Source organism: Lates calcarifer, linkage group LG5 (assembly GCF_001640805.2).
Source record: "Lates calcarifer isolate ASB-BC8 linkage group LG5, TLL_Latcal_v3, whole genome shotgun sequence".
Lineage (NCBI taxonomy): Eukaryota > Metazoa > Chordata > Actinopteri > Centropomidae > Lates > Lates calcarifer.
Window position 1 is genome coordinate 15,359,285 of NC_066837.1, and position 15,998 is coordinate 15,375,282.

Consider the following 15,998-nt stretch of genomic DNA (forward strand, 5'->3'; position numbering starts at 1 on the left):
TCATCAATATTATCCACCCTTGTTCAAGTAAACCAACTGTGTGCTGCTGTGTACACATCACAATGGAAAATACTTATACTAGAGCAGCACAGTAATGCTCAAGTAATCCCAGCAGCTTACATCTCAAACACAAAGAAAAACAATGAAAAGGACTGGGCGATGACAAGTTCATGATTCATTTCTGATTTTCCCAACTCCTGTATTCACCTCCATTCAGTATCAGTGTGGGTTAGATCACGTGCCTGTGTTTGGTTTGGCTCATAAACCATGCTTTACGATAAGGCAGTGCTTGTAAATGTTTTCAGGCAGAGCAACCTCTCTCTAAATGCACAACATTATATTCTATGCCCTTGTATGCTCTGATATGGAATGCTAAGCAGACCATTACTGCACCATGCAATGTTATGCAAAGTTGTATCAGTGCTGAAGAGGGGTTACATGTGCTGAAACACTTAATCAATTAATAAAGACAAATCCACAGTTAGAGCAGGCGCAATTTTTCCTCAGGCAGTCATCTGTTTTTTATTCTTGTTTGATACTTTCTGATTTCAAAACCCACCTACACCAAGATATGTGGAGTGGTGTGGGTAAGGTGGAGAATATTTTTGTTTTTGCACGCTAACCTGTCAACCTGCTGGCACCAGATGAAAATCCATCCAATACTTGTCTTTACTGTGGCTCAGGAGGTAGCCACTTATAAGAGGGTTAGTGGTTTGACCCCCAGCTCCTCCAGTCCGTGTGTTGAAGTATACTACAGCAAGATACTGAACCCCGCCAAAAAATAAAATGCACTCTGTGTATGACCTGTAGTGTAAATCATTTTTGAGTGGTCAATATGACTAGTACCATATAAATGCAATACCATTTAACCCCTATTATTACTCATAATAACATGCTTTAACAGTCACATTTCAAGCTGACTTTGATTTAAAACAACTGATTTTTCTTCACTGCAACGATAAAAGTTTTTGCTGAGGTCAAGGGGAAGTTTTGGAATATCCAAACATCTATGTATCATGCCCTCAAAGAAGATTTTGCAACACTTCCTCTATTATACCACGAAGCTGCAGAGTCTGTTTCCTCTGTTATGTGTGTGTGTTAAACTTATCGTTCTCTACAAAATAATATCTATCTTTAATAATATTTGTTGCAGTAATCAAAGTGCTTTTGATTTACTGATGTTTTTGTTGTGTACATAGAAGCATGAAAATCCATAAATGTTCAGACCCTAACACCTCTCTCCTCACTCATATTTTCCATATCTATCTCTAAAAATCATCTGATATTACCACTAAATCCCAACCACCCCAGGGTAAACCTAGGGGAAAAACCAATAAATGAAAATGGTCATACGGTCACATGCAGCCTGTCATGCCATTTTCACTTATCTCACCACATTCATAGGCTTAACAGTAAAAAAAAAAAAATATTAAAAAAAAGGAAATTAGAAACTTTCCTGTGATGATGATCACGATCCTGATATGTAACCAAATGTGATATCCACATTTGGTTTCCATTCCTGTATGGTCAAATGTGTAGTGCTAGAAGTGCTGGTCATAACCTCCAGCAGGTCCAATATTTATTTTTACTTCCCCTTCAATAAAGAAAGTATCTAAACTAAAAATGAAATAAAACTTTTCTATTCTTAACAGACATAATTTTGACTCCTATTCAAAAACATGCAAACAGCATGTGTTGTTTAAGTGAGGCAACAAGTGAAGAAAATGCGTCAAAACCACAAGATTGCCCCCCCTGGTTTAGAAGTTACCCCATACTTCCTGCTGCTTTGTGAGAATGGATGTAATGACGTGAAGGCTGCGGGCAGATTCTTGTTTGAGCTTGTTGCAGTTGTGTCAGGCTTAAGTCCCATAGAGGTTTTTGGCACGTCTCCTGGAGTTATGTCAAAAGCATGAGCTAGCAGTATATGACCTTTTTCACGAGTGTCATGCGCCCTTGCAATAACAAGTTTTTAATGTGTGATGCATTCATGTCAAAAGAGTTCAATCATTTGGGGCACCCCATAGCTGAATGGTTGGGGCACATACCACATGGGCCTAAGTGCCCTGAGCCACTGGTCCCCGGATCAACTCCCAATTCAGCTGGACCTTTACTGCGTGTCATTCTCCCTACTCTCTCCACTGTCCTGTCAAAATAAAGGTGAAAAGCCCCCAAAAAAAACTTTTAAAAAAAAGAGTTCATTCGTTCTGACTGTTATTTAAATTGTGAGATTGCAGCCTTGTTTGGAAAGGAGATGAAAACAAAATTCATATTAGACACAGGCTTTCTCTCTGTCTCTTTCTAAATAGAACGCAAGCATTAACAATGCATTAACATTAGGCAAGTTCCGTGAATTGTTTTATTGAACAGGTGTGAATGCTCTGTATACATATAGCATTCACCTTAGCTGTCATTCCTGATAACTGAAGAATCAGAATCAGAATGTGAATCAGACTTTATTGCCAAGTAAGTTTGCACATACAAGGAATTTGTCTTGGTATATCAGTGCTAAAGAACAGTGATAATAAACAAAGAGCCAAAAGTTAAAACTATATTTACAAGGAACATAAATATACGTAATTAAAATGTAAAGTGTAGAGTGCAAATGTTTGAAGGTGCCAGTGATTGTCCGGAGAGACGTGCGTTACATTAACGCATAGGTGTGTGATGCCAACTTGCCATTATCAAACATTTAACAGCAATATATATGACAGCGCATGTAGAGCAGTGTTTTGCAATACCTGTTAATTTCCAAGCTTTCAGAGTGTGTGACAGACATGCTAACTCAAAGTTCATTAATGAGTTTATGCGACTAATTCCCCCTTCCTGAAGGTGAAATTTCAGATGTCAAAATTTGAGGTTTGCATTGTCAGCCACTCAGTCACAGATTGCATCTAATTGTTCATTTTCTTTCATGCTATCTGTGAATCAGCTGTCAGTTGATCAATCTTTAATCTGTGATCTCGGTGTGAGTAATGAGGCAATACACTGTTAACAGCAATAACAACACATACCTAACCCGCAATGAATTACTCTCAAACATTCCTGTCACATCAGTCGCTTTATTACAGATTTTTAGTCACAGTGTGCTTTTCCAAATCATAACTCTGCATTAGTGATGTGCTCATAGATGAGCTCCCATGATAAATCACAGATGTCTCTCAGTCCTTACAGTGTAAATTCCCACTTGGCTGCCAACAGTCCCAGGTTGCGCAACTTGAAGTAGCCTGAGATATGACTCACTTCCAGGAGGTGGCTATAAAAGGAGAGTCCTCTTCAGCGCTAGATTCAAACAACAGCAGAGTGACAAGGCAGCTGAGCTGAAAAGAAACTGAAAAGTGAAGGACAGAGGCAACCAAACAAAAAGAGAAGAAGAATACAGCAGAGAACAAAACACTGTCTTTACTTAACTTTTACATTGTGCTTTGGTCTTCCTCAGAGGACATTTTTTATCTTTTACTGGTTTAGTTGTTGCAAAATTTACAAAGGGCAAAAATGATGAGCAGCAAAGTCATCGTCATCGCTATGTTCGTGCTCCTGGCCTCCCTGGCCATCAGTGAAGGTAAGATCATTTTGTTATTCAGTAACTGAACTGTCACTACTTTGTGGCTCTCTTCTTCTAAATGCATGGAGACATACCGGCAAACACTATTACACTTAGTGACTGTATGTGACTCCTGTCTCCTAACAGGAAGCCTGGGACCAGAGCTGCACTGCCGCTGCATCAGCACAGAGAGAAAACCCATCGGCCGCCACATTGAGAAGGTGGAGCTGATTCCTGCCAACTCTCACTGCGAGGAAACTGAGATCATGTAAGACCTCATTTCAAAGCCTTCATCCCGTCTAGATAGCAATGATGTTGGCACTTGGAGAGTTTGCCATTGTCACTTTATGGCTGTGGCGTGAGGTTGTTATCAGAGTCTGACTGTGTCTCTGTGTCTTACTTGATGTTGCAGTGCCACCCTGAAAAAGACAGGCCAAGAGGTCTGCCTAGACCCCGAGGCTCCCTGGGTGAAGAAAGTGATTGAGAAGATCATGTCCAAGTAAGTACAGGACAGTCATACAGTATAAGGGCACTCAGACACAACAGTTTCATGACTTGACTGGATAATGTGACAGAAAATGTCAGAGTCCACTTTTGAAAACACAAAATAATCATTATTTTCTGTTTCCTCTCTCTGCAGCAGAAGACGCTGAGCAGATGGCGTGAGACGCCTTTCATGAGTCTGAGCCATTTCTGGACAAATGAAAAACTACCCAGAAGTATTTGCTTGATCAGATGATGAAGTCCTGACCTTCATTTCATATTAATATGAGAGCACTGCTTAATGTCCTGATCACCTTTTGAATTGGAACAGGATTTACTCACTTGCATTATGTTTGTATCAAACATGCTATTTATTGACAAGTCTGTGCTTGTTTATAGGGTACTTATATGTTATTTACATTATATTATATTTAGCCAGTAACTTTTTGATCCAACAGCTGCTCCTCTTGTAAGAATGGATTACTGTTTTCTCATCTCTAATTTATGTGCTAAGCATATTTATTGACATATTTATGAAATGCATTTGGAGTCACTTGTGTACTTTCACTGTTATAACCTATTGATTAAATAAAGAAATAGTAATAGTACTAGAAATTGAAATTGAATTGCTTTATTTTGTCTTTCTTACATATTATTAATTAGCCTTTCATGCTACATGTCTCTTGAAAGGATTTTGTCATGAGATTTCCAATATTAACCAAGAATTTTAGCTTGTAGTAACTGATATATCTGTACCACATATTTTGTTTTTTTCTTTGCTATTACTTTTAGAATATTTCTTAAATTCAGGCAGAGGGGATTATACATATACTGTACACAGTAAATTTAAAAAAACTAAACAAGACAAATTGAATGAAATATGTTCTCTTAGGCTTTACTTGATTATTTTAAAACTGATGTGACACTGTAATGGGACAGAAATTCTCACATATACTACATTCACTTGTTTTATTACACAAAAATAACTCCTAATGTAGTATTCTACCAATGAAAGCTCTTTAACACATATGGGGAAATGCTTAGAGCCTGTCCTGGATCAGCTGAATTCAACTTCCTCTTGACACTTCCTTACTGGACTGTAACATCACCACATGATATTGTTGGTGTAATGACCTCACTATCTTGCCATGGGACTTTACCCTGAGTTCAAGCTGGTTCAGCCTCAAAATGTAAGTCCCCCTGCTGCCTTAAAAAAGTGAGTTAATTGAAGGTGTAAGCATATTAAGACCACAAAACAGTCACAATCTCATAACTCAGTCATACATGACGGGGTGCTGTGGTATTAACCTTATGTGCAGTGCTTATATAAACTAGTTTTGTACTGATGTGAATGCTTAGATTAGCAGCAGACTGAATGTATGGGGCATGGGGCACACTTTCTGGACTCCCACGTGAACATAAACCATCTTCATGCTTGCCTATATTATACAGCTTGTTAGGCCACAGTGACTTCTTCATGGCCTGGTGATGAAGACTTCATCTCTTCTTTCTCTAGAAATTATTTGATGATGCTGATGCATTCAGGTCTTCCCAGCATATGCTTCACTCTTATCCTATGTAAACAACAAAGTTTACAGCAAGCACAAACACGAAGCACTGTAGAATTTGAAGAGCACATGAGCAGAAACTAATGTTGACACTAACCCTCACTGTGGTTAACTTGTTTGTATTACTGAGATAAGAAATAACCACATGATATATTGAGGTTTCCATCATGTCTTTTTACTTCAAACTACAAAAAAAGGCTCTACAGGGAGTTGTAACTCTTGTAACAATGCATGTTGGGAAGTCTGCTGATATGTTGTGATTAGCAAACATTGTGTGCAAGTACTGTGTGTTTCTGGTAAATTTCATTTTAAATAAACAATCTGGTTATTTTCTTTTCAGAGTTTTGGCTCCATTAAAGATAGGCTACATAAACATGCACATGTGATAGCCTGCTATTGTATATATTTACAAGAAAGTGTCTCTTCTTCTTCTTCTCCTCATTATTACTATTATTATTAATATTATTATTATGCTTGTTATTGGCCTGTGTGAGGATGCAGGCAAAGGGGAGGGACTGAGCCCACAGCCGGGGGTAGGTGCGGTAGTGCGGCGTCTGAGGGGCACAGAGAGACAACACTCAGCGCTGGACGGACACGCACTTCAGATACCGATATGCACACAAAATGCTGCGTCCACGAGCTGTGACAAGCTGCTGCATGTGAAGGAAAAATAAATAAATAAATAAAATAAAGAAACAGCTGAACGACAACGCCGGAAGCTACCCCCATCGCCCAGGCTGAAGCAACCCGCGCAGGCAGCGTTTTTGCCGCAGAAATCATCCCATCAGAGATTCCCGCCGATGCGCCTCAGCTGTGCATGAATCCTTCCGTTTGGCTTGCAGGTCTCCAGGACAAAACCGGGCGGTGTTGACGACTGCTGGCGGATCCCGTTTGTGAGAGCACCTTATCCGCGTCTCCGCACACCCCTTTGGCAACTCCTTCAGAATGGCGTTAACGATCTGCACGAGGTTTACTGACGAATATCAACTGTTCGAGGAGCTGGGGAAGTAAGGAAGCATGTTTTTTTTTTTTTTTTTAATTTATTATCATCATCCCTGTATGAAACAGGGATGTTATGTAATAGGCCGCCTTGGCTTAGGGACGCGGATTCCGAGCTTTATGTGTCTGTGCGTTTTTGAGAGCGTGCGTGTGTGCGCGCGCGCTACTGATAGTGTAGCCATGAAACCTAGTATGATGCAGGGGGGGAGGGGGGGCTAAATACGCTGCCATGTAGCATGCAGGCCCGTGCGATGGCATCCTGTTAGTTTTAATCCCACATTTGAAGCCCTGCTTACGTTTTGTGATTACGAAAGAAGATGTCGAGTGTCGAGCGTGTCGTCATTCGCCTCCATCCCGTTCAGCCACTGATGCTGCGTTTCGACCTTCGGGGTGCCACAGGAGGGCGAGGAGCTCCCCGTATTGTGTTGTAAACTGAACCGGGGTTGAAATGCATCGAGGTGTGTGAAATGGTGAGGTTTAGAAACCCACCTCCTCCCTCTCTACCCCTCATCCCATCCTCCCTCCCCCTCCCCAAAATCCTCCTCCTCCTCCCGTGTGACAGAAATACACACTCTGTAATGCGACAGCAGATCATGCATTCGGCGATGACACATTCCCCAGCCAAGCACCGAGCTGCGGTCAATTATCAGACACAGGCAGGGAATTCCTCACCCCTGACAGAGAGAGAGAGAGAGAGAGAGCGAGAGGGAGAGAGAAAGATCCGTGTACCTGCATGTGTGTGCGCGCGCGTCCATGCATGTGTATGTGTAAGGATTTCAAGCGTGTATGTCACGGTGTACATGCATATATGTATGTGTATAGTCATAAGTATAAGTAAGTACATTTGTGTGCTCGTGCACTGCCTGACCTGCAGTTTGTCCAGCACCCCGCGGTCAGTGTACACAATCCCAGATGTCTGCGGCCTGGGTTGACGTACAGCCAGAGAGAGAGAGAGAGAGAGAGAGAGAGAGAGGGAGAGAGAGAGAGAGAGAGAGAGAGTGTGTGTGTACCCCGTTACCCAGTGTCTCCCACTTAACATTTTAACCGGAGGAATTGATCTCCCATCAACCCCCCCCTGGAAGCTTGTGTTTCTAGTGAGGAAGAGGAAATCTCTCCTACAGCCTCAGCCTCCTGCCTTTATGATCCTATGCTGTGTTCATCTTACACCATCTGTCATTAATAATGCAGCCATATTGCTTTTATAGTACCTTTTAACTCACCTGATCGCCTTACTGAGTGCAGCACCCCCCCACCACACACTCACATACAGTAGACTAGCTGGTGCTGGTAGAATGAAAATACCACAATGTTTTTGACCAAATGCCTGGATATAGTTACTGTTCCAATAACCCTGAAATTATTATTTTATAAGATAGTTACATGCTGCAAGATGCTGGAAAAGTCAATAAGTGGGAAACATGCATACCAGCATGTTTGTAAGTCTTGTTCTGACAACTACATCAACAAGTCATGTCTACTGTATATTTTTGTGGTTTTTCAAACAAATGCTATGCAGATTTAGATTTTTGGCTGTATATTTCCTACCAGTCCAGGCAGCTGGTTGTTTTTCTTGATTTTTGTCCTTTACAAAAATCTGTTAGCAGACTAGCTGTGTAATCCATCACAGAGAGGATCAAGCCTGCATTTGTTTCTGTCTGTTACATTATTGTTGAGTGCTTATGCAGTTTAAGTGAGGATTGATTTAAAAAGGCAGCACTGTGTTGTCCAGGAAAATTATTGTACCTGACAAATAAATGCAGTATTACACAACTAGAACAAGTTGCAAGAGTCTGCTAATAGAATTTTATATTGTGCAGAAATTAATTGGATTTTCAGACATTTTTTATGAAATTAATGAAAAAAAAGTAAACATTTCTAAGACATATCAGCATGGTTTGTGAAATGGTGAGCTGTAATGACAGGGCTTTACAAGTAATACCATCTGCTTAATATGGAAAATACATCATTTGTGCTATATCATTTTTTTTTTTTTTTTTTAGCAAATTTGACTTATTTTGAAAAAATCTAAACATCCCCATTGCAGATAAATTGGCTTGTTACATCTACATGCCTTTACTTTGAAACACAAAAGCTCAGGTAACTTAACTGTGCTGTTACTGTACATTATGTAAGGTAGGACTGTACAGACTCAGTTAGCATATGCATTTCACAGTGCCATACTGCCCAACTACGAAGGATAGTCATGTGAAATTCTTATGTAACATGTTATGCTATGACCATTTCCTCTACCAAATCCCGTATAAATTAGAGGTAAGCTTTAGTGGCAAGCTGCTCGCTCCAGAGGCTGTTAGATAACATGGTCATGGTACACACTGCTGTACACTGAACAGTAGCTAGCGATTACATAGCTTCAGTTATTTATCATATTGTCACCAAATAAACACTGTACTGTAACATTATGACGCAGCTGTTCACCATTAGAAATAACGTAGGTGAAAGAACAGGGTTCATTTGAGGTAATGAGTACTCTCAGCTTTGTCTGTCTCATGTCCTTATCCAAGTGCTTCAAACTGTTTGAGAATGTCTCTGATGTCATCTGGAGCTAGACAGGATTTTGCTGCGGAGGGGCACAGACTCTATTTGAAAGAAAAGGCGTGCACACAGACAGAGATGAAGGTTGTATAGTAAAGCGGCCTGCATGGCTGCAGAGCTCGGTGGAGCTGAGGCTGGACCGCTCTGTGGTTGCATTTAGAGATGAGAGATGCGGCACTCTGCTCTTCTCCTCCCTCAAATATAGCTGACCTAGTTTTTTGATCTTCATACATGTGCCTGAAACACCGGAACAACACGCAGCTGAAACAATAGTGGGCTGGTAGGCACGTTTGTTGGGGTTAGTGGTCTCCTGTAGTGATGAGGACAGTGTGTTCTGTAGGTGTGGTGTGTGAGTGGGTTTGTGTGAGTAGCTGCAGTGCTACTGCATCTACACTTCTGTGTATATTTATGTGAAAGTGTGACAAATTTGAGCTCAGCCACATTTGTAATTAGTCATCTATGGCATCTGAAGACTGTTTCACAAAGCAAGATTATTAGAAAAGCCAGGTTTATTCAGTAAATCAGAAAAGCCTGTTTCATGAAGCAGTTTGAATACGTTACCATGGAAACATCCCTCCAGAGTAGTAGTCATAAACTGCAGCGAATGTCAGATTTATGATAATTTGACACATGCTGCCATTATTGGCAAATTAAAAAGAAGAACTCAGACTTTTTTCAGTCTGAAGTATCTGGTTCAATTTTATTAGGCTGGCTCAGACAAAGCTTTCTGAAATACGCCTCTCTTTCTGGACCCTTGTTTTGAAACACACTATCTGATTATACATTGGCTGGTATGGATCCTGCCCTACATTACAGCTTTTGACCTTTCTGAATACATTATTACATTAATACATATTTCTGTGTGTGTATTTATTTCAGGGGCGCATTCTCTGTGGTCAGGAGGTGTGTGAAGATCTCCTCTGGACAGGAGTATGCTGCCAAAATCATCAACACCAAGAAGCTTTCTGCCAGAGGTAGGGAACACAAATGACACACATGTAAACATGTTACAGGAACACACATACACAAACACACACCACGCATGAGCAGAAAAATATGCCCCAAGTGCCACTGAGTTATGTGTGGATGAGCTGTGAACATTACTGCCCCTGAAACAGGCTTTGGGGCTTTGAGAACAAGTTTATGCGTGTATGTGTGTGTGTGTGTGTGTGTGTGTGTGAGTGAGTGAGAGTCAGTGAGTGAGAAGCACAGACAGGCACACAGGGCCAGAGACTCATCTGGATTTTGGTTGATTAAGTTCTCTGGGAGGTGAAAAAGGTGAAAAACATGTCAAGTCAATGCTTTAGTTGTTTGCCTGCTTGCACTTTTTTGTGCTGCGTAGTACATGCTCCTTTTTGTGTTATTCATATCTGTCCTTTGTTTTCTATGTTAATGTTTGTCACACGCAACCTTGTGCGTGTGTGTGCGTGCGTGCCTGTGTGCGCGCATGCGCGTGTTCCGTATTGATTCAGGGCTTTGGCTGGTCTTGTCGTCCCAGGGGCAGATCTCTTGCGAAGCCGACCCAGTTCTTTCACATCCGTCACTGTAATTGTAGCCCCTGGCCTGGTTGCTTCGGGCTTGGGACCCACACACACACACTAGCTCACACACGTACACACGTGCATGCACAAGCACACATGTGACCCAGGAACCGCCAAAAGCATATTCGTGATTACTAACCAATGGTGTGTTGCACCTTTGCTGTTTCTCCTTCTCTTCAGCCAATGGCGTGTTTTGTCAGCGCTTGCTTGCCTGTGATAACCAATGACTGCTGTCATACCACACAAGGAGTCAGGCTTGTGTAGATGTGAGCTGAGCTTTCTATCTGAAATTTGTTACAATTTATTAGAAATGACCTTGGCTGTGTTGCACATGTTGCACCACTGCCCATAGAATGATGATACAAATTTATGGTTTCTTATAGTGTTGTAGTAATAACAAGCAACACCCTCCTCCCCCTTTGCAGAATTTTACCTTTTATTCTTTTCCAACAGCTCCTAGTACCCCTCCTCCTCCTCAGCATCCTCCCTCTCCATGTTCTCTGCTCTTATGCATTTACTCATCTTCCCTATTTTGCATTTTCTTTTTTCCCCTCTTTCATATCTGTTCTCTCTCTCTTCTCTTTCTTTTTTGGTGATTTACAAGACGCTGTCAAATTTCTCACCAGGTACTTCTACCCACTAATACCTCTCACCTCCTATCCCTGCCTTCCTTCCTCCATCACTCTGTTCCTTATCTCTTCCTTTCTTTGCTCCCCACATGCTGCGTCTCTTTTCTTTCTGCCTCCCTCTCTCTCCCTCTCTCACCAATCCTTTGCTCTTTCCTTCCTTCTGTCTCTCCTCTGCCCATGTTGACCCTCCCGCTTGCTGAGTGCAGTGTTGGTAATAGACACCTCGGCAGACGGATCAGTGTCTCACCACTTGCATGCTGGGATAGCTTTTCCAAAAATACTGCAAAGGGTTATCTCACCACATATGCATGTGGGTCTGCAGATACAAATACACGCACACACACACTCTCTCTATCTCTCCCTCTTTCCTGTGTGTGTGTATTTGTGTGTGTAGAGGTTTACATACTGGGCGTGCTGGCGTGTCAGATGTGGTCTTACCCTCTTTCAGCGATAAGCCCTAGAATTGCAACTCTGATTCCGCTCTCTCTGGCAGGATCATGACCTCCCCCAACCCCACTCTACCACTGTGTGTGTGTGTGTGTGAATATATATAATTGAAAGGGGTTTAGGATAGGATTGATGGCTGGAATGCGGGAAGATCAAGGCATGTATGTGTGTGTTTGGTGTTTCTGGTTATGCATGAGCACATGTGTGGAGGGCCTATAGGACCAGTCACAGTCCTGCAATCTGCAATCATGATTATGCAGCATTTCATTAAGAGCAGCAGATGAGTCAGTGAATGAGAGGAAGCAGTGGAGAGAGAGAGAGAGAGAGGGGGAAGAAAAGGCTAGGAAGCAGAGGGAGAGAGACAGATAATCAGAGAGAAAGAGAGAATGGAAAGTCAACATGGAAGTATGTGTGTGTGTGTGTGTTTGTGTGCGTTTGTGCACGCTGTATCCCTCACAGCAGTTGAATATTTGTCCTCTCCCTTCATGCATGCTTCACTGTCCTGTCACTGTGACTCTGTCTGCCATCTTTTGTCACTTTGTATTTGCTTGTGATGTGCTGCGTGTGTGTGTGTGTCTGTAATCCCTCATCTGTTTGTGTGTGTATAGTTTCTGCACACGAGTGTCCTTGGTTGCGTATCTGTGCGCTAGCCTCGTTGCCTAGCTATGTGACCCTTTCAGCTTGTCTCAACAGTTGGGTAGATTTTCAGTGTTAAATCCATTACAATAAAGATGTTTAGAATTTTTAAAAAAGCATTGCACTCTGGGAGTGGCATAGGGTGAATAAATAAGGCAACATTTACAAGGAGAGAGGAATCGAAACAAAGATTTAGTAATATGTGTTTTGATGCAGTGCTGATGATGCTTTTCATCCTTTTTTTCTGAATTCCTATTGTTCATTTATTGCAACTGTACTATGTTGATAAAGTCCCATCAGTTATCATTGTTCCTGGCTTGATGTCATTCCAGTCCACTGATCCATAACTGACCCTCTTTCAGACTGGACAGTTTCTGCAGTAACTGGGGTGCGCTATTGTTATTTTTGTAATGTGGAGGTGTCATGGTAACAGAGATGATAGCTGTTGCTGAGATGTCAGTAAGCCAGTCTGCCTCAGTGTACTATATACATACATAGATGTATATGGATATATGTTTGCACCTGCACATCTTTTCTTTTTGCTCATCGCACCCCATCTGTAGCTTTCCCTCATCAGGTGAGATAAGGATTTGTTTATTAATACAACTCTCTCCTGCTTTCCCAACCCTCTCTCTTATCATTTTCATTTGTGTGTCACTGTGACTCTGTTTTGCCTCACTTTGAAGTGAAAGGAAGGAGGGAGAGGAGAGAGAGGGGATGTGATTGTGGGAGTGAGAAAGACAGGGGGGAGAGACAGAGAAACGGCAGGAGGGATCAGTGGGAAGAAGGGGGGGATCACATGACTCACTGGGTACTTGGGGGCTAAAAATAAATGTTGGTCATTCTCTCACTCTGGGTGTCTCTCTCTCTCTCTCTCCCTTTATCTCTCTCTCTCCCACACACACACAGTATTGAAAATATTCAATTTTTGAAGGTTTTTGGTTTCAGTCGGTGCTCACTTGTCTTGTCAACCAGAGTGCCGGTGCACAGAGGGTATATAACACATGGGACTGTGCCTGATATTGTAGCAGGGGTGTTTGTTTCTATTGTATCTATCTATGAAACCTAGGGGAAAATACGTGATTGTGATTTTTCTAACCAGTAATCTAGATTCAGAAAGAATCAGGTGAAATGATGAGGAACCAGTCCTCCCCTCTCCTTTTCAAATTAGTCAGCTGTAGAGAAGAGTCACTGGGTAAGAAAACAGTGGTTTCTCTGTAGAAAAACTGTTCAAATTAGCTCACATTTAGTAAGATATTACATTACATCTGAGATTGTTCAAGATGATCAAAAATCTCTTAAATCAAATCTTCTTTCTAGATTTTTTCCAAATCTGTCAGCAACATCTCAATCCATCCTCTCCAGCAGACAGAGTTTGTTCAGTTGTCAAGTGCTTCGTGCTTAGGACACATGATGACAGCCGAACCATCTCCATGACAACTGAGCAAACTCCATTCACTGATAAAGGTCATTTGTAACGCCAAACTGGTTGGATCCAAAAGCACAGCCCAGAAACAGGTGTACAGGAACAAGGAGAGTGTTTAATAGCAGTTCTCATACAAGAACAAGAGTTCAGGCAGGCAAACTCAGGTCAAAAAACACAAGAAGCAGTCAAAACACCAGGAATGCAAAATGCACAAGAAAAAGGCTGGACCACTGGTACACAGACACAAGACAAACTGACACAAAAGGGAGTGAGAGGGGGGCTTATATACTAGTAGACAGGGAAGACAATTAGACACAGGTGCAACACATTAGGGCGGGGGCAAGTGATCACATAGGCGGGGAGAACACAAGGGCAGGAAGTCAAGGGACCTGGAACAAGAGACAAAGGTGAGTCTATCACAATAAAACAGGAAATGACACAAAAGGATGGGGAATGCAAGAAAGACATGACCTGGATGTGACACCATTAGAGGTAACTGAAAGCTATATATATATAACTACTATTTTTAAGGTCAGGAATGAGCCTTCAACCAACACCTGATGCTTTACAGACAAAAACAAGCTGGCCTGAGACAATGATATGAAGTGTTTAAAGGTTTGACTGGGAGATTTTTGCCATTTATAGCCAGTCCCCTAGCCATTAAGTAGCTGCCTGAAAATGACGCGACATAATAATCTACATTGTTTACCTAGAGGAAGACTAACCACTCTTTTTGAAAGACAGTCCACTCTATATCACTGACATTTCTGGTGAAAGTTTTGGACAGCAAAATCAGCAGTCACCAGATAAAACTTTCAGCTCTTAAAACATTGTTAATAATGTAAGCTATAATCAAAATTGCAGCTCTTGCATTTTTTAAATGTCAGGACTTCGATATAAAAACGATTGATTGTTCAGCCCGGAAAGAAGCTTCAGGATGACTAACAGGGGTAATGGACTCTGCAGAAAGCGAGGGCATTCTTAATTACAGAGTAGTGCATCTGCCTCTGTCTTCTCCCACCTCTTTCTCTCTCACTTACTTTTTTTCACTCCGCCTATTGTATGTCATTATCAAACTGTGTTTTTTTTTCTTTTCGATCCGCTTGATTTAACCTTTCCCTCCTAACAATCTTCTCCTGCTGTGTCCTCCCTTCCTCTTCCTTTTTTCCTCACCTCACCTCTGACTTCCTGGCAGTAGAACCAGTCTGAGTTTCATAATGGACATCCTAAGTCCCTCGTCGAGTGTTTACAATTCATGGCTTAAAGTCTTTACCAAACTTGTTCAATGGAGATAGAAGGAAAACATTGAGAACTTAATTGTTAGACAGAGGCCACTGATAACGCTGCTTTCAAAAATGAAAAAAGATCATTGTTTGTTGAAAGGTCCGTAGACAAAGTGTACGTGCATTTTATTTTTCCACAAGAACTATATCAAAAGTATGAGCACGTGAAGTGGAATCCACATTAAACACAATAATAATATGTGTTCCATTTTTTTAACTGACGGAGACTGTTAGATGCACCTAAACTGCTGCCTCAAAGTTTTCAATTTCAAAACCATCGATTAGAAATATCAGATTTTGTTGTCAGTACTACTCCACAAGTTCCTCTTTCCACACACCCAAATTTGCTCTGATACTCCAGATCTTGCAGACCAAAATCAGAAGCAGAAGAGGTAGAGATACCATTTTCCTCTGACAAAGGCAACTGCAGCACAGGCGTAGAATGCGGTGTTGCTGCAACATCCTGCTCTTATTACACTAATGCCTTCCCCACCTTTATGTAAAAGAAAGAGTTAGATGGAAAGTTCAGGCACATTCTCCAGAGGCTTGATGGATGGCATTACAGGTAAAGGAAGAGTTAGCAAGTAGATGTAGACAAGGTGGTGTTTGCCTTTAAGTATTAGGAAAAACAGTGGTGTGTTTTTGAGTGTTGCCTCCCATTTGCTGTTTGCAGACTTTCATGTGTGTGTAGTCACATAGGTAGTTATATTAAGCAATGTATTTGCCTTCCTTACAGATAAAACCTTGCTGGTTGCTATGCAGGTTTTGTGGTAACCAGGGAGCTACATTGTTTGCGATCTAGTGATTTCTCTCTTTATTATGTTAGGGGAGAATTTTCACTGTTTTTATAAATAGCATACATGATATTCTTAAGAACATTTGTGCGTACTGT

General features: G+C 41.4%; 2 protein-coding genes across 11 annotated transcripts in view; both read left to right on the forward strand.

Annotated features, from left to right (window-relative positions):
- The first annotated feature begins 3,267 nt into the window (after positions 1–3,267).
- On the forward strand, positions 3,268–4,645 carry LOC108896630 (permeability factor 2). The gene is made up of 4 exons (XM_018695862.2): positions 3,268–3,559; positions 3,689–3,809; positions 3,954–4,040; positions 4,182–4,645. The coding sequence occupies exons 1-4, from the start codon at positions 3,493–3,495 to the stop codon at positions 4,192–4,194; spliced, it is 288 nt and encodes a 95-aa protein (XP_018551378.1). The 5' UTR covers positions 3,268–3,492; the 3' UTR covers positions 4,195–4,645.
- A 1,456-nt stretch (positions 4,646–6,101) lies between these two features.
- Positions 6,102–15,998, forward strand: part of camk2d2 (calcium/calmodulin-dependent protein kinase (CaM kinase) II delta 2) — a 32,958-nt gene continuing 23,061 nt past the window's right edge. For 5 of the 10 annotated variants that reach the window (XM_018695807.2, XM_051070649.1, XM_051070651.1 and 2 more), the window contains exons 1-2: positions 6,104–6,599; positions 10,024–10,118. In XM_018695807.2, the coding sequence (XP_018551323.1) occupies positions 6,538–6,599; positions 10,024–10,118 (157 nt within the window). In that variant the 5' untranslated portion in view covers positions 6,104–6,537. Of the gene's footprint in view, positions 6,600–10,023; positions 10,119–15,998 lie in introns of all 10 variants that reach the window. The other 5 variants (XM_051070648.1, XM_051070650.1, XM_018695808.2 and 2 more) reach the window with 2 other exon arrangements.

What these genes read in the sequence shown, in the direction of transcription:
- LOC108896630 (XM_018695862.2), top strand. Translation starts at nt 3,493, where the DNA reads ATGATGAGCAGCAAAGTCATCGTCATCGCTATGTTCGTGCTCCTGGCC. An exon ending in CTCCCTGGCCATCAGTGAAG is followed by an intron (nt 3,560 to 3,688) that starts GTAAGATCATTT and finishes GTCTCCTAACAG; the next exon opens with GAAGCCTGGGACCAGAGCTG. An exon ending in TGCGAGGAAACTGAGATCAT is followed by an intron (nt 3,810 to 3,953) that starts GTAAGACCTCAT and finishes TTGATGTTGCAG; the next exon opens with TGCCACCCTGAAAAAGACAG.